This window comes from Eublepharis macularius, chromosome 6 (genome assembly GCF_028583425.1).
Source record: "Eublepharis macularius isolate TG4126 chromosome 6, MPM_Emac_v1.0, whole genome shotgun sequence".
In the NCBI taxonomy this organism is placed as follows: domain Eukaryota; kingdom Metazoa; phylum Chordata; class Lepidosauria; order Squamata; family Eublepharidae; genus Eublepharis; species Eublepharis macularius.
The window spans coordinates 35,192,678-35,216,017 of NC_072795.1; the positions used below are offsets into that span (position 1 = coordinate 35,192,678).

Consider the following 23,340-nt stretch of genomic DNA (forward strand, 5'->3'; position numbering starts at 1 on the left):
AAAGATTTGCTATGACAATGTTGTCTCAGAGATTGTGAACTTCAGTCCCAGGACTAAAGACAGAACACCTGTCTCTTTTCGCATTAAAGAATAAACTATTGCATATGTGAAAAAATGAATCTTTGGGTGTGTTTTTCCAGAGGTTCCTTATTTGGAAAAATGCACATTCAGGGTCTTGGGGGGGGGGCCGCCTCTTAGTAACTTTTAGAAAGCCACGAGGCTCTTTAAACCATGGGATCCTAAAGGTGTGTCACCATGGCACTAAAATATTTTCCCCCAGTGCTTGCAGACACTGGAGGGTGAGAGGCAGGGAATGAGCTGAAGGAAAAAGCATGACTGAAGGTCAGTGGAAGTTCCAAGATCAGGATGAAATCTGATGAGCAGTCCAGAGGAGGAGGAACCATCGTTTATGCGCGGAATATGATTTACTAGGATTTTGTCTGATCTTGACTTTTAATTTTTCCCCCCTACCACATGTGGGAATTATTCCAATGGATAAATCAACATATACTCTCTTATAGAAAGATCCATGAACAGGATATTAGATTCCCAATGTCAAAAAGTCTTTCCTACAAGATCCCTGTGAAAGTTTTACAGTGCAACCCTAAGAAGAATTACTCCAGTCTAAGCCCATTGACATGAATGGGCTTAGATTGGAGTGACTCTTCTTAGGATTGCTCTGTTACTGCCATCTAACAATTGGTCCAGTTTCCCTTGAGAATTATTTCAGGTTATTTTCATGGTGGAAAACAATGACACTATAGCCAGCCCAGTCATGGGGGTGGTTACATTCTGGTTACAAGATGGGTGTAATCAGAAGTCTGTACTCAGAAAATTTAGTTACAGTGGATGCATGTATGAACTCTGTATGATGTACAGTTGATTTTTCCTTATAAATGCTTTGAGTAATTCTCATGTTACATTTACTGCAGGCCCTGACTTACATAGCCCAAGTGTGCCTGATCTCATCAGATCTCAGAAGCTAAGCAGGGTCAGCCTTGGTTAGTAATTGGATGGGAGACCTCCAATGAAGACCAGAGTTGCAGAGGCAGGCAATGGCAAACAACCTCTGATAGTTTCTTGCCATGAAAACCATAAGTCAATTCTGACTTGAGGGCACCACACACACACACATTCACTGCATATACAGCTGAACTGATGATAGAGACCCTACATTTATCCAGGTACTGGCTGCCCATTTCATTTGTAAAGTGAACACATGTTGGATCTTTCTTAAAGGCAGATGTGCACATGTACTCTCAAGATATACATGCATTCACTGTAACATGTGAGCATGGTTATAGTTGTTCAGTAATGATAAGCTGTAGGTCATGAACTAGAACATAGAAAGTAAGACTTGATGCAGGTCTGGAGCTCAGGTTTCAAACTGAAAAATGGGCAATGAGCAATAAGATGAGCTATGTCTGTCTTGCCCGAGCCTGTGTCTTCTTCCTAAAGCCTGTTTCCAGGACTCTTTTGCTTTAATGTTTTTTTCTCTGAAACCCCAAGCTCCAGTCCCCTATCCAGGTTCCTTACAAGTATATTGTGCAACAGTGATAAACACTGATAGACAGCAATTTTAAATGCTTGCTCAATTGAAGTCTCTTATCTCCTAGACACAAGAGCATCTCTTTCAGCAGAATTGAAACTGTTGCTTTTTATATCAAAATATGTTTTTGAAAGCTTTCCCCCCTCTTTCTCTCTAGATGTTGTAAAGTGCAAAAAAGACAGAGGCCCTTCTGGAACTCTGCAATGTCCATTGTGTTCCAGTCCCAAGAATTGCAAAGACAAACCGTTTGTGGAGATTCCATCTCCAGATTTCAATTGTGTTAAACCAACCATTGACCCAGTCTTAAAATTCAAGAACATTACTGTGCCAGATGATGGTGACTTCACTATAGTCTCTTCCAAGGATTTTATTGCTCCCATAGGATCTATCATGTTAAACATGACAGACCAAGCAGGGAATCAAGCCAGCTTGGTTTGCAGTGTGCAAAAGCCTACAAAGATGCCCCCTGTCCAGCTTGAAAAAAATGACAACACAGTACTTGAGGCATCCTTATCAACATTTCTCGTGTGCAGCATCGACTATGAGCACATTCAGCAACTGTGGAGCATACTGGCCCTGTACAGTGATTCCCCATTAAGACTGAAAAGGGATCTCTTACTGACAAAAGTGCCTTATATCAGTTACAAATACAAGCAGATGGATTCTGAAAATGAAGACATTTTCACAAATATAGAAGCCGAAATGAGAGCTGAACCTGCTTGGCTGATGCAGGGCCTTGTTTCATTGCAATTAGACAGGACAGCAACCACACTCAACACTTTGCACATTCAATATTCAGTGGATGCTCGAATCACCCTTCCAGTTATTGCTTCCCCAACTAAAATACAAAATTGGGCTCTGATGTTAAGAGTCAATAGTACAAGGACTGAACACACTGTTTTGGCAGGCCAGTCTGTGGAACTGGACTGTCAGGCACTGGGTGATCCTACTCCTATAATTGAATGGGTATTGCCCGATGGTAGCAAAGTTAGAGCCCCATATGTTAGTGAAGATGGGAGAATTGTGATAGCAAAAACTGGCAAGTTTATATTACGCACAGCTGATAACTTTGACACTGGAGTTTATCACTGTATAGGAACCAATTATGACGATGCAGATGTCCTGTCTTTTAGGATTACTGTGATTGACCCTTATATGGAACACAACTATGTAAACGGACGTCAGCTGTCAGCATTTTTAGGTGAAACGTTATTCCTTCCGTGCCAGTCTGTGGGTGTCCCAGATGCATCTGTCAATTGGGTCTTACCCGAGCATGTAGTTCTTCATGATTCTTCAAGGACCAAAAAACTTTTTCACAATGGTACGTTAAAAATACAGCTGACAAATGACCGTGACGGTGGCTACTACAAGTGTATAGCAGCCAATCAGTATGGTGTTGATTTTTTGGTACATGAAGTACTAGTTAAAAAAAATTCAAGCAGGTCACAAAAACTAGAGGATCATGAAGAGGCAGCCGAAGGCTCAGGCAATGGAGAACTTGATATTATTGCCAGAACACAAAGCCCTCCTTCTGCAGTGCCTCACGAAGCAGCCAGACGGACAGCTACTGAAGTTTTGCTTACAAACCATCCCAAGCTGAAGAGAACTAATATTAAATACAGAGAAATTTATAAGCACAACAGGGACAAGATGACCAGACGGTTTCGAGGACACAGAAAACAATTCAGTCCTTCCACCAGGAGAATCGATCCATTGCGTTGGGCAGCATTTTTAGAAAAAACAAAGAATATCACACTGCCAAGAAAACATGAAAATGCCATGACAAAGCCAACGGTGAAAGTCCTTCTGTCCTCAAAGACTTCAGAAAATGAAAGGGAGCTGTCTGGAGAAATACCTCCAGAGGAAGAATTTCTGCTACTAGTGACTAAAAGACCTGCAATGTACATGCTGGGGGAAGCATCAGGAAGTGTAGTGACAGCAGAACCTGGAAGTATATCAAGTAATTTCCACTCTACGGCAGCATTTGGCATAGCCATGGAAACTGTAACTCCATTAGGCACTCCGATGGTTACTCATTCTGAGGGGTTAAGAAGCCAGGAGTCATATACAGAACTTAAGCCTGAAGTTACCAGAGGATCTTTAGAAGCATTGCAACCAGCACCTACTAGTATGGGATCATCAAGTCCATCATCTTACCTGCCTAGTAATGCAACAGACCTACTGAACACTTTCCCTTCCAGGGAAAATGATTTGCACTTAAAAATGACACCAACAGTAACACCAGCCATGCAGATTACTAGGAATACCAGCCCTGTGACTTCCCATCGTGTTACTAAAAAGACAAATTTATTTGTAGAATCCACTGATAAAACATCAAGAAAATCAAATCATCAGACCTCTGTAGTGACAGTAACGGCACCAGATGATCTATTTGGACATATTTATGTTTACAGTTCTCAAAAAATAACAACCCCGCAGTTGCCTGCAGGCTCAACCATTGTTACTCATCAGCGGATTAAGATAGTTAGGGATACTACACCTCGTGTTCCCCTCTCCAGACGATATGGCAGACGGAAGAAGACCTTTGCTAGAAGACGAATAGTTAGACCTGATCATATTCCAAACAAGGCAGGACACAGATTTGCTTTTATTCAGCCAAGAATTGCTAAAGAAAGTACAACGCTGCCTCCTCCTGTAAAAGTGAACACTTCTACCTTGACTCCGCCAAACAAATCCCACGAAAACGTTACATTCCAAGTACCTATTGCCTCTTCATTTAGAACACATCATCCTGAAGCAACAACTGTAAATCCAATCGTGACAATCTCTTTCAATCCAGGAAACAAGCCTGTCACAGCTGAAGAGCATACAACTTCCACCGCAATTCCCTTCTATCCTGAAAATACCCAAATTGTACCACAAAGACAAGGGGAAACTTCTGTTCCATTACATACAATTACTGATACATATTCATCATTTAGCAGTAGTTTGCCAGTGGAGACCATCCATACCCCTAGTGTTGCCCTGGAATCTACATTTACCACAGGCCGTGCTTCACTTTCAAATATTAAATCCATTCATCCTACTCTTAGTGCACACTTATCTCCCAGTGTTTCTGCAGGGAAAATTTTTTGGCATGTTCCAAATTTCTTTCGAAGTAACCATTTTCAAAAAGAACTATTGGAAAAGCAACCCAGACTGAGGACAAGTGAAGAACCCTCACCCAAAGAACCTGTTACATCTTCCCAAACTACAGGAACGATACCAACTTTAAGAAGTTTGCCAGTACATGTAACTGCTGTTTCAAAACAGGAGAACCAAACTGATGGTCTCAGAAATCTCATCCTCCCCGTAAGTGACAGCACTGGGCTTGAAGAGCATGCTCCCACTCGACCACTCAACGTTACAGAATCACCAACTTTAGCCTCTCTCCCCAGTCTGGCAGCTCCTTTAAGCAAGGACATTCATGGCACAAGCATCAAGCCAGTTCTGACTCCACCGACTGCTGTTCATGTTAAAACAAAAGTTTCTAGAATCAGAGTGCTAAGACCTGGAAGGAGAAATCAAAGGAGGAAGAGGCCTCTGAGACGGTTAATGCCTCCACAGAAAAACATTACTGTCAATGCTTATTTGTCCAAAGGAACTGGGGCTTCACCTAGTTTAGCAGCAGATAAAAAGGTAACCGAGTCCATTCTGCCGAAATCCACTGAACTACATTCTAGATACAGTGGTAGAAACATACTAGCAACTACTCTACAACTCCCAATTCTCCACACAGCCAGTACAATCAGAGGTACCTCCACAAGCGCCCCTCAGCTATTAACAAGGAATACCACGGCTGAAAATTTTCTCTCTACTAAGCTACCAGTGTACAGTGGACCTTCTCAAAAACCTGCCATTGCAATCCCTCTCACACTATCATCCTTGAATATTTCAAGCATTACCACAGTACTATCAGCCACATCCTTGTTAACACCGGAGTCTACCGAGCTAACACAGACAACATCTGTAGCAAATAAGGAATTATACCAAAACACAAGAAGAATACCTGCCTACAAAAAGCTCACAACAGAAGCAGCCCTTTCTGCTACAGCTGAACTAAGTACCAAATCTCCCAGTGATGCAGTATTTCCCATAACACAGCAGCGAAGCCAATTAACATCCCAAACATTAGTCACGCCCGTCACACAGATCATTTCATCTCCCAGGTTGAGGGGGAAGTTCTGGCACTCTGAACTTGCAGAAAGTGGCAAAACTTTCCTGGTTAACACTTTGACTATATTGAACTCTCTACAGAGCTTCACTCAGCATACTCCCATCTGGGAAGAAAAAAAAAACAATTTTCTTAGAAGTTGGTCTGATAAGACAGCTAACCAGGAAACCACAACCGCCAATTTGGTTGGCCTAGAATCTTTCTATCACAGCAGGCTAGCCAAACCCAGGATAATTGGAGGGAAACTTGCAGCATTTACTGTCCTGGCTAATTCAGATGCCTTCATCCCTTGTGAAGCCACTGGTAACCCTCGGCCAACAATACACTGGACCAAAATATCATCAGGTAAGCTTCCTAAATTTGTCAAACATTTCCTCTTTTACCGTATACAGGATATATGAGAGCCAGTATGCTATGATGAATACAGTGTTGGATTAAGGCCTGGGAGACTCAGGTTCAAATTCCCACTCTGTTTTTGAAGTTTGTAGGGTACCTTGGGCCAGGCAATTTCTCTCAACCTAATTTACCTCTTACAGGGATGGTTGTGAGGATAAAATGTAGGCGGGGATGACTGTGTTGCAAGTTGCTTTGGAAGAAAAGTGGGTTATAAATATCTAAATAAAAACGAGGCATCTATGTTTGCTCTTTAGCATAGCATTGGACTCTGGGAGTGTAATCCTGTGTTCAGTTAACCAAGTGTCAGAGCAGAAATGCGGCTTTGATAAATTTACCGAACACAAAATAATAAACACTGCAGGAAGTTGAACGATTTCAATTTCAATATAATATACACATCCAGAAGGATAATTCCGTGAAAGGATCGTGGCATCTAGGGCATCAGAGTGCAGGCCCAGAAGTCAAAGTTCTCCTAGACCATGCAAACAGAGCAACTGCTGAGAAACTCCCAGTATTTTCACCCTCGTTCAGGATTTTGCTGCTGTTGCTGTTTCCTTCCCAGAGAAAACAGCTTCTTTTTTTAGTTGCATTCCTAACACACATGTGGGAAAGATGCCAGTTTCCCTCCCTGAAAATATACATAAGTTACAATGTGTGAACTGACATTTGTATTCAAAGATAGGATATAAACACTTTAATTCATACAAATAAAATAAAAAGTAATCTGATCGGAATAGAAACTGGCAAGACAGAGAATTTTTCCAGGTATTTGCTGAACAAATGTTATCTCACAGTAACACAGACATACCATTTCACAGATTTGCATCATACTCCATATTTTGCCATAGCAAATGGTCAGGAGTTTTATGACCTCTTCCCTAAATATCTTTTAAGATTCTTGAGGAAAGACGGAATGGTCATATTGTCGTAAAAGTCAGTGTGAAAATATACCAGTTTTAAGATTTGAACTAGGAAAAAAGCCCAGAGTGTAAATATTTCCTTAATGCATGAGAGAGGTGAAGAACTTAGAAGATGGGTACTAAACATAAAAAGCTGGCTTATAAATCTGACCATTGTTCCTTCTGGCTCAGTATTGTCTAGATTGACTGGCAACAGCTCTCCAGATTCTCAGTGGCAGAGATGGGTTTCTTTTGATGCCCACTGGGACATCTGAGATGGTCTGGGACATTTTGCGTGCTGTCTGCCACTGAGTCACCACCAGGGCTTTTTCTCTAGGGAAAGATGTGGGGGAACTCTAACCTGGGGCAACTCCCAGGAGTTGGTGGTATGCCTGTCAATACATGCACATGCACGCATGGCATGCACATGCACTCCCGGGACTGCACGATGATGTCACTTCTGGGAAGTGACATCATCACGCAGGCTATAGACGACCTGGGAGCACTTCTGTGCTCCATGGTGGGGGGTCCAATTCAGCCCAGAACAGGCTAAATTCAGCCCAGAACAGGCCTGAATCAGCCTGGAACAGGCCGCTCTGCCGTGGGGTAGCACTCCCCCGCCTGGCAGTGGCCAGATCCGGGCCATTTCAGGCCAAAATGGGCCCCAAATGACCTAGATCAGCTTGGAACAGGCTACTGCCACATGGGATATCACTCATCCGCCAAGCAGCGGGGTGAATCCATCCGCTGCTAAGCGGGGGAACCCTCCCCTGCCCAGCAGTAGTCCAATCCAGGCTGTTTTGGGCCCAATCCAGGCCCGAAATGGCCAAAACAGGCCATTTAAAAAATACCCATGTGATACCAGTTACATGGGTATTTTAAAGAGGTGCCAGAACACCGTTCTGGGGCATTCTAGCTCAAAAAAATCCGTTGTCACCACCCATCTCTGTATTATGTACCACCTTCTGGGGCCTCACTCAGAGCAGTGAACAAAGTCAGTGTTATTATTATCTCCAACTGGGGAACTGGGGCTAAGAAGAGTGGCTTACCCATTTGCTAAGCTCCTGGCAGTAGTAGGATTTGAACCAGCAGAGTGCTGATTTGCAATCAAACCACTTCACCACTATGCTATAGTCATGGCAGAGCATTTGCGATGCTGAGAATACTGGCAAACTATAGAGCCAGCAATAGATAGGAACTCAGATGGAAGTTTCCTGTGCTTGGCCTGGATTCAGACTAAAATTTCCACAGCAGAATAGAACTTTCCTGCCTCTCCACTCTCACTGCAGCCCACTGATCTCAACAAAATGCTGCTCTTTGGGGAATAGGATACCCTGAGGAAGGATATGTAAAGGTAGTAGTAAGAAGAAATACCACCCCTTAACTAGAAGATGGTAAATGTCTCAGGGAAGGCAGATTTGGAGGGGCTGCAATGAGATTATCATGGACTTCCTCTGATAGTAGTTTGCATGATGTGGGGTGGGGGGGATGGAATGGGCGAGAACTTTCAAGTTGTATTCATAACAATGGTTCGTTTATTTTGGTATATTATACAAAAGAGCAATTAAAATCTGCATTGCACTTTCTGTGGCTATAAAACTTTGTGTACTGAAAAGACAATTTGAATTGGCAACCAATTTTTCAGTCCCTTAAAAAGCAGTTCTAGTAGCATGTGAGTACAGTTTATTGTGCACAGCTGTGTTCCCTACGGTTTTTAAAAGGACCAAAGCTGGGATAAAGGGAGCCTGCACTCACGCTATGGGAAGGAAGGCAAATGAAAAACTTAATAAAGTACATCCTTTGCAGATTATTCTGGTAGAATTCAAAGCAAAAAGGCAGGGTTTAATCTGTAATTGTATTTTTGTCTCCTTTAATTAGAGGCTGAAGCCCTGAAACAAAAACGTGAAAACAGATTTGAGGTCCTTCGTAATGGAACTCTCTCCATTGAGAACGTGAGCATCCAGGACCGTGGACAGTACCTGTGTGTGGCTGCCAACCAGCATGGCTCCGACAGGCTTCTGATCACGTTGTCTGTGGTGGCCTATCCACCTAGAATCCTGGGAGGAAGGTCAAAGATTATTACTGTTCATTCTGGCAAGCCAGTGTCCATGAAGTGTACAACGGAAGGCCGTCCCACCCCTACCATTTCCTGGATCCTTGCTAACAAAACATACATCTCAGACTCTTCTGTGGGTAACAAGGTGGCTTTTGTGCAAGCAGATGGCACGTTGATGATGAAGAAAGTCAGCGTGTATGACAGAGGACTTTACACCTGCATGGCAAGTAATCCTGCAGGTTCAGATACAATGACAATAAGGCTGCAAGTAATTGCTGCCCCACCCATTATCCTGGAAGAAAAGAGACAGCACGTACTAGTGAGTGTGGGGGAAAGCTTGAAGCTTCCTTGCTCTGTTGAAGGAAGCCCTCATCCAAATGTTCACTGGGTCCTGTTTGATGGAACTGTAGTGAAGCCCTTGCAGTATATAAATGGTAAGCTTTTCCTATTCCCTAATGGAACCCTTTACCTCAGGAATGTCGCTGTGTCTGACAGAGGAAAGTATGAATGTATAGCTACCAGCTCCACTGGATCTGAGAGGAGAGTGGTAATTCTTCAGGTGGAACATAGCGATACAATCCCTAGAATTGCAGCTGCATCTCAAAGACTGACTCAACTCAATTTTGGAGACAGGCTGCTTCTGAATTGCTCAGCTGTGGGAGAGCCAAAACCCAGAATAATTTGGAGATTACCTTCCAAAGCTGTTGTTGACCAATGGCACAGGTAAGCTTCTCTGGAGCTGTTTTGCTTGCTTGTGTGTCTTTTCTTCTTTGTTTACTTCATTGATACCCTCACTTTTCCCCGCAAAGGAGATCCAAAGTACGTCACAACATTCTCCTCTCCTCCATTTTATCCTTACAATAACCCTGTGAGCAGGGCCGGTGCCAGGTTTTCCGGCGCCTGAGGTGAGATACCTACTTGTGCTCCCTTCCCCACTAACCAACTTGATATTGTAGGCTTAAAAATGGTGAATTTTAAATACAACTCCAAAAGTATACCTTTTACAGCTTTTTCAGCCTGCTTTCAGTATTCTTGGTGAATGGGAGGGGCAGTGGCATAGTGTGGTCGTGGGGCTCCCGGGGTAGGAGGTGGTGACTCTTGCCCTGTGCACGCCCACAACGGACGCGCTCTGACCCTGCGTGATGACATCACTTGTGACATTATCACGCAGGAGTGTCCCCTTCACCTGAGGCAGGCGGCAGCTGTGAAAGGGCAGGGAAGCAGCTCACCTCCCTACTCACTGCTGCACCGCCTGGGTGCCCAGCTTGCCAGGAGCCGAACCGAGGCAGGCAGCAGTGGCAAAGGGGCAGAGAGGCGAGTGGGTACGTGGCCCACTTCCAGGTTGGGGGGGTCATCGGGGGCCTGCATGGCACCTCCTTCAGAGTTCAGCGCTCAAGGCAGCTGCCAGCACTGCCTCCATGGATCCGCCAGGCCTGCCTGTGAGGTAGGTTAGGCTGAACATGCGTGACTGGTTCACAGTCACCCAGCAAGCTTCCATGGCAGAGTGGGGATTCAAACTTGGTTCTCCTAGATTTTAGACTGGCAATCTATCCACCACATCACACTGGCTGTCAATTAACCAGCTGCAGGCCTGGTTTGGGGTGGAGGACTGTTCTTAACTGGCTAACACAATGAAGTTTCTGGTTTAACACTGAGCACAGGTCTAGTTCAAGAGAAACCTGAGCCTCTCTGCAGAGTTTTAAGACTCTATGTGCAATATATATAGAAGAACACTGTCAAATATTGCTTGCAGTATTTAACATGCAAATGGCTTATAATCAAATAACAGTGCAAAGTAATACAACATATGGTTGTTGTGGATTTTCCGGGCTGTATCGTCGTGGTCTTGGCATTGTAGTTCCTGACGTTTCACCAGCAGCTGTGACTGGCATCTTCAGAGGTGTAGCACCAAAAGACAGTGTCAAACTGAGAGATCTCTGTCTTTCGGTGCTACACCTCTGAAGATGCCAGTCACAGCTGCTGGCGAAACGTCAGGAACTACAATGCCAAGACCACAGCGATACAGCCCGGAAAATCCACAACCATCGTTCTCCAGCCGTGAAAGCCTTTGACAATATAATACAACATACTCTGCTGTTCACTTGGTCTGTGAAAGCTTGAGTCAATAGACTAAAAGACGTCTGGCATTTTCTGTTGTAGTCTAAAGATTGATCTCATTGCTCTTCTAAGGATCACAGCAGCGTGGAAAGTTTGAGCAGAGAAAGGTGGTCTCAGGATACAGGAGCTTGTTTCATTTTAATTCATTTATGTTCTTCCGTTCAACAGTGCCAGAAATCGTACTATAAAAATAAACCATCAAACAGAATAAAACAACAACTAATAAAAACAGCAGATAGATCAGATAAACAGCATAAAAGGGAGATTCTTAATTAGAAGCTCAAGAAAGGAAAGTCAGTTTCACTTGTCACCTACACTTCAATATAGGTTGTTCAGGGAGAATCTAGGAAAGTGATCCTTAGCTGGAAGCACCACCGCCAAAAAAGCCCAGTAACCACCAACTAATTTTTGATGACAAGGATCTGGAAAAGAACTTTAAAGATTGGGCAGGTTCGTTTGGGAACAGGTACTCTTTTGGCATGGTTCATAGATCAAAACCAGCACCTTTGACTAGGCCTAGAAATTAATAGCTTTCACCACAGACGCTTTTAACTTTCCAGGTTTCCTGTAATTCACTCCAGTCAAATTAATTTTGTAAAAAGTTGCTTTTTTAAAAAATGACATGATCTGTCATCCACAAGCACTTAAACTACTTAAGTAGTTACATTTAAACAGATGCTGTATTGATCAGTAATTGTTTAAATAACCTTAAGTAATGAAACCTTAGTACTTAATGGGTTTTGTGGAATCAGATAGATCAAAATCAGTATCCAGGGCTTATTCCTAACTTTGGTGGCTATTTCTCTACAACTTCAATATAATGGTAATACAAATTTATAATAAAATCAAGGAAGACTTTATTATAATGGTAGGCGCAATACATTCTAACAGCAGTTCCATTTGACCAGCCATGAATTGGGTTCTTAAGTGAAGCCAATGTTAGAACTTGTAGATGGGACATCTGTAGATGCTAGCTTTGACTCTTGAAAGCTTATACCCTTAAAATCTTGTTGATCTCTAAGGTGCCACTGGACTCCTGACTGTGGCACTGTAACCCCGATTACTCTTCAGTTTTATCTATGTTGTTACCAAATTTCAAGGTTTCTGACAAATATCCCCCAGAAAGCAAGCAGAGTTCAGTAAAAAGTAAAAATGTTTCTTTGGGGGGAAAGAATTCACACCAATTTTGAGGGAAAGAATTCGTACCAATTTTTGCCTAATTTAAAACGTGGAAGAAATTTTACTGTTCAGTAAAAACATATGAGGAATTTTAACAGTAACAGATGGAGCTTTGACATAACTAGGAGATTCTTCATATATTTAGCTAAAATTAGTTATAAATAGTAAAGCAAGCATGTAAATAGAAGAGGAAAAAGGTTTCACTCTTGCCCAATTCTACTCCTTATTACAGTCTTTGTCCCATAGTTTTGTAATTCTATGTAATTTGATGGTTGTTGTGGGTTTTCCGGGCTGTATTGCCGTGGTCTTGGCATTGTAGTTCCTGACGTTTCGCCAGCAGCTGTGGCTGGCATCTTCAGAGGTGTAGCACCAAAAGACAGAGATCTCTCAGTGTCACAGTGTGGAAAAGATGTAGGTCATTTGTATCTACTCAGGAGGGGTGGGGTTGAGCTGAGTCATCCTGTAAGAGTTTCCCAGGGTGTGGAATGCTAATGGCGGGAGGCTTCACTGTATCCTGAGGAGGTTCTTTTGCATATGGATTGGTACTTGATGTGCTAATCTTCTCTGCAGGGCTATTGTCAAGGATAGAATGTTTTGTTAGCCTGGTGTTTTTCAGAACTGGCAACCATGCTCGGTTCATTCTTAAGGTTTCTTCTTTCCTGTTGAAGTTTTGCTTATGCTTGTGAATTTCAATGGCTTCCCTGTGCAGTCTGACAAAGTAGTTGGAAGTGTTGTCCAGTATTTTGGTGTCCTGGAATAAGATACTGTGCCCTGTTTGAGTTAGGCTATGTTCAGCCACTGCTGATTTTTCAGGTTGTCCAAGTCTGCAGTGTCTTTCATGTTCTTTTATTCTTGTCTGGATGCTACGCTTTGTGGTCCCGATGTAAACTTGTCCACAGCTGCAGGGTATACGGTATACTCCTGCAGAGGTTAGGGGGTCTCTACTGTCTTTTGCTGATCGTAGCATCTGTTGTATTTTTCGGGTGGGTCTGAATACTGCTTGAAGGTTATGCTTTTTCATAAGCTTTCCCATCTGATCAGTAATTCCTTTGATATATGGCAAAAACACTTTTCCTGTGGGAGACTGTTTTTCTTTGGTTGTTTGCTTCATCCTGGGTTTGCTTGCTCTTCGGATTTCATTTCTGGAGTAGCCATTTGCCTGAAGTGCGTGGTTTAGATGATTAATTTCCTCATTTAGCAAGTGCGGCTCACATATCCGTCTTGCACGATCCACTAATGTTTTCATTATGCCTCTTTTCTGTCGGGGATGGTGATTGGAGTTTTTGTGTAGGTACCAATCAGTGTGAGTTGGTTTCCTGTAGAGTGTTCCGTTGGCGAAACGTCAGGAACTACAATGCCAAGACCACGGCAATACAGCCCGGAAAACCCACAACAACCATCGTTCTCCGGCCGTGAAAGCCTTCGACAATACATCTATGTAATTTCTTCTCGTACAGATATCACCGAGCTCAGGAATAGAGATGTGGACACATGAAGTAGCCATGGTCACGTGTTGTTTCTATCTGAATATGATTAGAGTGCTTTGGGATCACACTATGAGGAAAAGGTTCCCATGCTTCTGTCATGTCTGGAATTGGATCTTAGACATTTAAGATTTTGTAACATAGTTGTTCTGAATGAGGTTCCAGACTGCTTCAGTTCAATGCGTTTGTATTCTAATAGCTTCTTCATTCTGGTGCAGTATAAGAATCTAGGCTTTGATTGGCAACTTTTGACATTTTTATAAACACAAGAGTATACTATGTCACTAACTAAACTGTTTATTTTTCTCCTATCTCTCTCTAGAATGGGAAGTCGAATCCATGTACATCCCAATGGGTCCCTGGTTATTGATGCCATCACAGAAAAAGATGCAGGCAATTATTTATGTGTAGCAAGAAACAAGATGGGTGATGACCTGATCCTTATGAAAGTTAGTGTGACAATGAAACCTGCAAAAATTGACCAGAAGCAGTATTTTAAGAAACTGGTGCCTTATGGAAAAGATTTCAAAGTGGACTGTAAAGCTTCTGGGTCACCTGAACCAGAGATATCTTGGAGTCTGCCAGATGGCACAGTGATCAACAACGTGATGCAAGCAGATGACAGTGGGCATAGGTCTCGGAGGTACATTCTGTTCGACAACGGAACACTCTACCTCAACAAGGTTGGAATAGCGGAAGAAGGGGACTACACATGCTATGCTCAGAATACTCTTGGAAAAGACGAGATGAAAGTACACATAACAGTAGTAGCAGCTGCACCTCGTATCAAGCAGAACGCTAAGACCTATTCAAAGGTGAAAGCTGGAGATACGGCAACATTTGACTGCGAAGCCATTGGACAGCCTAAGCCAAAGATATTTTGGCTGCTCCCTTCTAGTGACATGATTTCCGCTTCAAACAATAGGTATTTTCTGCATGTTAATGGATCATTGTCTGTCACTAAGGTGAGGTTGTTAGATGCTGGAGAATACATATGTGTTGCACGCAACTCTGGTGGAGACGATACAAAGCTGTATAAACTAGATGTGGTCTCCAAACCACCTCTTATCAATGGCTTGTTTACAAACAAGACTGTCATCAAAACCACAGCCATAAAGTATTCAAAGAAGCAAATAGACTGTAGAGCTGAAGGAACACCCCCTCCCCAAATCATGTGGATCATGCCTGACAATATTTTCTTAACAGCCCCATTCTATGGGAGCAGAATAACAGTACACAATAATGGGACTCTTGACATTCGTAATGTAAGATCTTCAGATACAGCCGAGTTTATCTGTGTGGCTCGTAATGATGGGGGAGAAAGCATATTAGTGGTCCAGCTGGAGGTGCTAGAGATGCTACGACGTCCAGTGTTTAAAAATCCTTTTAATGAGAAAGTAGTAGCAAAGGCTGGGAAAACAACCTTATTGAATTGTTCTGTAGATGGCAACCCTCCTCCTGAAATAATCTGGATGTTACCAAATGGTACACGGCTCTTCAGGGGTGTCAGAACACTTCAGTACTACTTGGGAAGCAATGGCACTCTCATTGTCTATAGCCCTTCTAAAGCTGATGCAGGCAAATATCGGTGTGCAGCTAAAAACAAGGTTGGCTACATTGAAAAGTTGATTGTGCTAGAAGTTGGCCAGAAACCAACCATTTTTACCCCCTCAGGAGGAGCAATAAAGAGTATTAGTGGGGAATCAGTATCTCTTCACTGTCTCGCTGCAGGGAATCCCAAGCCAAGCATCATATGGACAGCACCTAGTGGCTCTGTCCTAGATCGACCTCAGATTAATGGAAGATACACATTAATGGAAAATGGTACTTTAGTTATCAGAGAAACGACGATTCATGACAGAGGAAGTTATGTGTGCAAAGCTCAGAACTATGCTGGGGATTCATCGATAGTGGTTTTTGTAATGGTTATAGCACATCCACCACGGATTACAAACAGACCGCCAAGAAATATACGTACTGTGGCTGGGGTATCAGTTCAGCTTAATTGCATGGCATTGGGAATACCAAATCCAGAAATTACATGGGAACTGCCCGACCACTCACTGCTTTCCACAGGCAGCAAAGGCAGACCATCTGGAAGTGAACTTCTTCATCCACAAGGAACGTTAATCATTCAGAATCCAAGATCTTCAGATTCTGGCATATATAAGTGTATGGCTAAGAACCAGCTTGGCACCGATTCCACAGTAACATTTGTTCAAGTCATCTGAAATAAGAAATAATACTCTGAACAATTGATAACAATAGTCTAATCTGGACACAGTTTGATTTCTGAAAACATTTAATCAAAAACAGAATCCTATCAGTCTCAATACAGTTTTGATTTTCAGTTGACAAGAGATGAGCTAAGAGACAGGTACATTTGGGGGTGGGAGGGAAATGTATTATGAACTATTTTTAATTTCACAGAAATTTTCAAAAATCCTTAAGGCACTTAATTTTGCCATCACAGCAACAATGAATACCAACATGGAACTACTTTACTTAAAAATATTTGTAATATAATGAAGTGTTTAGTATAAAGGTGGACGTTTTAAAAATGCTTATTTCCTGTTTGATAGAAGTATAACATGGCACACACTGCAAAAATATGCAAAAGTATGTAAAAAGATCAAATGTGTTTGCCAGTTGTTCCCCTATGGACATGTGTGAATATTTTGTAGTACTTTTACAAACATTTTAACACAGCAAAACATGCTGACTTATTTGTATACTAACAGTTTGTTCTTTTACATGAAAGTCCTTTTTTGTGGGACAGTGGAAGAACCAATGGAAAATAGTTTAATTACATGGATTTTTTTTAAAAAAGACACAATATGGATTATTTTTCTAAAATAAAGAACCACCAAATATGCTTATGAGGAAGTGTAGCTGTGTACCACATTCTTATTGCCAAAAATTTAGCAGCTAAACTTTTTACATTTTAAGAAAGGATCTTAAAATCTGGACCATTTGTTATAATGCATGTATTTTTTTTGAAGTTGCTGGGAAACAAAAACTGAAATAACATCATTTGATTTCTATATCGCCCTTCAGGACAACCTAACACCCACTCAGAGCAGTTTACAAAGTATGTTATTATCCTCATGACAATCACCCGGTGAGGTGGGTGGGGCTGAGAGGGCTCCTAGAAGCTGCTGGTTTCAGGTAGAGGACTGGGAAATCAAACCCAGTTCTCCAGATTAGAGTCCTGCCACTCTTAACCACTATACAAAACTGAGGTGGAAGCTTTATAACATGGTCTCAGATCTGATTAAATTATAGATAGCATGGTATAGCTCCCAATTCTCTCACTTTAAAATCACAACAATATCTCAAATAGTCTGTAGTTTTAATGTTTCCTATAAGCCTATAGGGAACATTAAAACTACAGACTATTTGAGATAATGTTGAGATATGAGAGTCACTATTTTCCATTCATCTGTGAGAAAGAAGGCAGAAAGTGACAACTATTTGCAAAAGGTAGGTCTTGCAGGTAATATACTTAGGTGTGTCCTCCATTCCATTACGTGCCTGATGCTAAGAGAAAGATACCATATTCCAGCCTTTTTAAGAAATTTGTGTTCTGCTTCATCCCAGATTTGTAGTAGGATAGAGTAAAACTATATAAAAACAAAGACTGCTCCAGTCCCATCACAGCCTGTCTGAAGTGTCTTCAATGTTTCCAAAGATCACCGAAAAGAAATTCCAGAGTTGCAGGCAGTACACTCTTATCAAGCTGAATACCCGTAAAATATTTAAGCAGGACATTCTCATAGTGAGGTTTTCAAGGGTCTGTGCAGCAATAATTTGTGACCTGCCTTCAGTCTTTGCAATCAAGATTTATTTAACTGCAGCTCCTTTCCAGTTGCTGGATTCATCTGGAGAACCAACAAAGCTGTCAGTCATGAATGGATCCCACAACCATTGAAAAACGGAAGCAGTTACTAATGGGTTTTGCCTATTGCTGTAATTACTTATGAGATTTTGTAGATGAAGAGGGGGAGGCTGTTACTTTTGTGAGCTTCCAGAGACTTCTGGCTTATCAGTATTGGAAACAATGCTGGGACAGATAGACCTTTGCATGGATCTGTTCTGCACTCCATTTTCAGTTGTAAGTTCTTGAACAAGAAGAATTGAGCAGTAAAATATTTTTGAGTAGCGGTGCTCTCTACTAACCTGACATAATGACTAATATAATCAGTTAATGCTGTATAATTCAGGATGCTAAGCTGCTAAGACTATGAGAGGAATTTCCCAAGATCTAGATGACTCTCAGATCACATTCAGTCTATATGCTAAATACTATTAGGAGGCCAAATCCCCCTCCTCCCCTCCAAATTTATACTGCATGTAATGCAACAGATCTGTGATTGGGTCTCCTGCCTTAAAAATCTGATAAAACCCCTGGAGAAACTAACAACAGCTTGAGAGAGAGAGAAGTATCCCTAGAGCTGTGGTTCAAATCCAACTATGAGTCTCTTGGCTGCTTTGAATAAAAGAGAAGTGCCACGTAATGTGTAGTTTGGTACTAATTGAGCTTTCCATCTATAATAACCAGGTCCTCCATATTATGCTATCACTGGGAAAACGTATAATTGAGAGTAAACATAAGTAATTCTCATCTCTTTTTACTGTAATAGGGCTCACAGCTGAAATTCATGCATATACCATGCCAGGCACATTAAAATATATTCACAGCTCTTAATAATTTGTTAAGAATTTTAACAATCTACTGTCAGTGAAAATAGACGTGCCTACAGTTATCAAGGGAAGGTGATTTTGAATGTATAATAATCTTGACAAGAAATTCAGAATGGCATATTTTCAAGTTTGCCACCAAGGGTTTTTCCATAAACATACACAGCAAATCACAAAAATATTTATCACAGTAAAGAGCCTAACATTCTACGAGAATATAAAATTGCATTGGCTGATAATGCAATAGAAATTATTTTATTTTACATAATTGACTAGGGTTTTTTTCTGGTAGAGATTGTTTATTCACAGTAAATCTTACTGTAATCTTATCACAAGGTAAATTAAAAGAGAAGTTCATACAGAAACATGATAAAATAATCCCAAATATCTCTAAATTCCCTATACAATTCACATTCAAATTTCCGCATCTAATTCTAAAAAGGTATCACAGAATACTCAGTTTCACAAAACAGTTTCTTTCAATTATTCTTGATTCGAATATGAGCAAATATCACTGCACAAGGTTAAAATATTCTATTTTCCATAATAATAAATTTAATGAATAATTTACTTGTGCTTTACAGCAAATTTATAAATACAGCAATATTTACACAACTAAAAAATGTTTAAACTTTTGATTAGCAATCATACAAAACAATGAGTCACTACTCTTTCTGTGACTAGAAAACGACGGTTGAGTTCTCACAAACTTTAAATAAGATAGTGACCTGTATTTGGCTCTGTATACTACTTCAGGGCCAATTCACATGAACTGTCAACAGATATGGTCTGGGAGTTATGTGCTGGGAATGTTATACCCAAGCATGCCCTGTCCAGATTAGGATTGGGATCCTGTTGTGTGAGAAGGGGCTTAAGCCTTCCCAGACATTGCAGCCAAAGAGAGCTGCCATTTGCCTAACTGGCAAACATGTAGCCCTCTGTATATCTTAAGTTTCCCCAAGGGAGTAGTTAGTAGCTCCCTAGGGCCATTTGAGATTGGGAAAATGATGGTGCAGGCTAAATGCTTCCACTTCCATCCCCGGCATTCCACAGTCCCAACCTGAATCAGGCAAAATATGGATGCAAAATAAGTTCCCAACATGGAACTCCCAGCACACACATGATTGAAAGTCCTCAGGGGGACCATGGGAAGAATGGAACCTTTGCAACATGAATCAGCCCTCAGGTTTCAGGTAAAAGGATTTCAGGTAAACAAGCAGTACCTAGCCCAGCCAGGAGCCATGTTTATTTCTCACATACATATTTTCTATATCTTTCTATTGCATGAGCACGCATATGCTGTCTGAAGTGGTTCAGCTGAGTCACAGGTTTAACACATAACATGCTGTTTAAGAGCCAAGCCTATTTCTCTGAGGGGGAGGTCCAATGCTGAATGTCATGGCAAAGAAGTAACCCTGAAGCGTTTCATCTGAATTATGATACCACTGTGGAAATGCTTATTGATAGTGAGAAATATTAGTTAACCTTTTCGTGCGTGGAAAGTCCACTTTTCTGAAAATGCACACATCTAGTAATTAAGGCCAGCTTAACTTCTGTTGTATTATGCAGTTGGTCTAAGTTCATATATGGCAATGGAGTTACAAGAAACAGGGCAAAACCCTACATGTTTAGTGACTCTAGCCTCTAACCATGTATTTATTTTCTTCATTTATACCCTGCCTTTCTCCTCAATGGAGACCCAAATGGCTTATATCATTCTCCGTTCCTCCATTTTATCCTCATAACAATGCTGTGAGGGAGGTGAGGCTGAGAGTATGTGACTGGCCCAATGTCATCCAGCAAGCTTCCATGGCAGAGTGGGGGGTTTTGTCTACCAGGTTGTTCTAATACCCGTTATACCACACTGGCTCTTAACCTGAAAGTTAGGCTGCCCACTGTATATAATTGGGCACATGTAGGGGGAGCAGAATGAGATGGTAGAATCTCAAGATTCTAGTAGACTGTACCAGTTCAAGTGACAAGTGTGGGGTGGCATTTTGACTGCTACTCTATAAAAAAAACTTCCTACACCCCCCCCTGCCCCCTAAAAAACAAAAACGAGTACACCAGAAATAAAATGTTCAGCACTGCCTGCTCCCTGATTTTGAGAATTTTTACTTGCAGGGTGTATTCTTCAAAGGTGGATCAAAAATGTGAGCGCCATCTGCAGTGGCACATCCACTGCATTCTTCTGCACGTGTAGCCAAAACCAGGACTCTGTCCCACTGATTTTAGTAAGTCTTACGAATGCACAGAATTGCACTCTGGAATTGGCCCAAGTGTTGTGATTTTTCTTGGGTCATATAATGCCTTTCTGAGCAAAGTCCACCGTAGTTATTTAGGTTTTGATCCTTTAAAATGCGCTCATGTGGCTGAAATCTGCATTAAAAAGAAAACCTATCAAATTTATTATTCTTAAACTGGTATTTTCACAGAAATTTTATGGATACAAGCAAGGATGCTCCTTCAGGAACTTTATTACCATCAGGAAACCAAGGGGGTGGGAATCAGGATATTTGAAACAATTTTATAAAGTGCTTCTGAAAGCTACAAAAAGGATCAAAATTAACATAATGAAAATCAATATACATTCAACCAAATACTAAAAGGTAAAAAAAAAAATCAGCATTTATGCAAAAAAAAAGGAAGCGCTTTTCTGGTCAGTAGTTTGGTCCAGTACGGTTCTTAAGATGAAGGGGGAAAACTATCTTGTTTCCCTCAAAAAGAAACTCAGGATTTTTAATCCTCTTCAAAAAAAGTGTTAATACCCTAAAAGCACCAAATCTATATATTCTGCAGCAACAATGTTCTTCATATAGGCCCACATAATCTAAAATTAGGTATACACACACAAAAAACACCCATTTCTTACACATTCACATCAGTTGCAGCACAAAATAATTAGAAAAAAATCTAGTAATAACTGTTTCCGATTCTTGAGTGCAACTTCTGTGTTTCCTATTTTTCAGTGCAAACACTTTGTCTTGCTCCCATCTTCCAGATTCAAAAGTGTGAAGGGTGCCCATACGGGTTCACACCTTGTTGCGGCTGGTTACCTAGGAAGCAAGAAGAAAGTACATTTAGGTGTGCTAGACATAAAGACTGAACTCCCCTGCCAGATTGCTGAAGCCAATGGGACTTAATTCCAAGTAAGCGTGCAGAGGATCACGAATACATTCACTTCAAACTGAACTTGCTTCCAAGGAAACATGCTTAGGGAAAATGCAAACATTTCTGCTGCAGGCAGGCAGGCAGGTAGATTCTTCCTGCACTCACCCCTCTTACCACATCCCTACCTAGATCCAACTTCTGCATGGATTTTCACTTCTCCCCCCAGAATTTTAACTTTCTTTTTTGCACTCAGGTACTCTGCATATTTATCCATGTAAACCTTGTTTTAAAACCACTCTGTGATTACTACAAAGGCCAATCAGTCAGCATTCTGCATAGCCAGATGGCAAGATGTGAGGAAGGCAGCTGGAACTGTGACTGGAACAATCAGTAATCTTCACAGCTGGCTTCTAGAAACAGGAAGAACTAATTGTGCCTGAACTTGATCCAGTGTGGAGGTCTATACAGTACAAACAGGGTAAGTACATATCCAGAGTCAGTTATCGGCTCATGCTTTGTCCAAATCTGTCTTCACCCTAACATGGCAACATTCACCCTAACATGGCAACATTACATATAAGAAGACTGCAGCGTGCTGTTTCAAACACCAGTCAACCACTTACCTTGGATGGCCAAGAAACGGCACAGAAGCCGAGGTCATCCCCTAATGTGCCTCCTAGCCATAGTATTTACAGATTTTCTGCCTCAGGACATGGAAGTTCCCTTAACTCCTCATGGCTAGTAGCAACTGATGGACCTATCCTCCATGAATCAGTCTAACTCACTTTTAAAACCATCTGTGCTCATGGCCACTTCACTGCATCCACTGGCAGTGAATTCCACAATTTAATTACTGGATGAGTAAATAAGTATTTTCTTTTACCTGTCCTGAATCTATTGCCCATCTACTTAATTAGGTGCCCCCAAATTCTATTATTGTAAGAAAGGATAAAAAGCTCTCTCCATCCACTTGCACAATCCCAAGCATAACTTTATACGCCTTTAGCATGTTCCTACTTAGCCATCTTTTTTCTAAATTAAAAAGTCCCAGATTCTTCACCTTTTCCTCATAGGAAAGGTGCTCCGATCACTTAATCATTTTGGTTGTCCTCTTCTGTACTTTTTTCCAGCTCTGCAATATCCTTTTGGAGATACAACGACCAGAACTGTTCACAGTATTCCAAATGAGGCTGAATCATAGCTCTATTCAAGAGCATTACAATACTGGTCATTTTATTTTTAATCATTTTCCTGAAAACCACAGCATGGAGTTTGCCTTTTTCACCACTGCCATGCAATTGAATCAACATCAAGGTTTCATCTACATACTAAGATCTCTTTCAATCTGTCTCAGCCAGTTCAGAACCAATAAGTTTGTATTTAAAGTTAGAATTTTTGTTCCAATGGGCACTATCTTACACTTGCCAACTTATTTGCCACATTGTTGTTTGCTCCTTTAGAGAGATCCTTCTTGTAGCTTTTCAGAGTATTCCTTGGTTTTCATCATCTGAATAATTCAGTATCATTTGCAAACTTGGCTGTTATACTGCTAACCCCCATTTCCAAATCATAATGTAAAAATTAAATAACACCAGTACCAATACTGAACCATGAGGAACCAGCACTGCTCACTTTCCTCCATCGCAAGAACTGTCCATTTATTCCTACTCTCT

At 41.4% G+C, this 23,340-nt stretch overlaps 2 protein-coding genes across 2 annotated transcripts in view; one reads left to right on the plus strand and one right to left on the minus strand.

The window, feature by feature from the left end:
- The window catches only part of IGSF10 (immunoglobulin superfamily member 10), a 29,823-nt gene extending 12,805 nt beyond the window's left edge, over positions 1-17,018 (plus strand). Inside the window, exons 4-6 of the mRNA XM_054983885.1 lie at positions 1,707-6,068; positions 8,897-9,797; positions 14,178-17,018. Of these exons, the coding sequence (XP_054839860.1) occupies positions 1,707-6,068; positions 8,897-9,797; positions 14,178-16,086 (7,172 nt within the window). The 3' untranslated portion in view covers positions 16,087-17,018. The remainder of the gene's footprint in view (positions 1-1,706; positions 6,069-8,896; positions 9,798-14,177) is intronic.
- Positions 17,019-21,553: 4,535 nt separating this feature from the next.
- MED12L (mediator complex subunit 12L) overlaps positions 21,554-23,340 on the minus strand; it is a 283,186-nt gene continuing 281,399 nt past the window's right edge. The window contains exon 44 of the mRNA XM_054983836.1: positions 21,554-21,612. Within this exon, the coding sequence (XP_054839811.1) occupies positions 21,560-21,612 (53 nt within the window). The 3' untranslated portion in view covers positions 21,554-21,559. The remainder of the gene's footprint in view (positions 21,613-23,340) is intronic.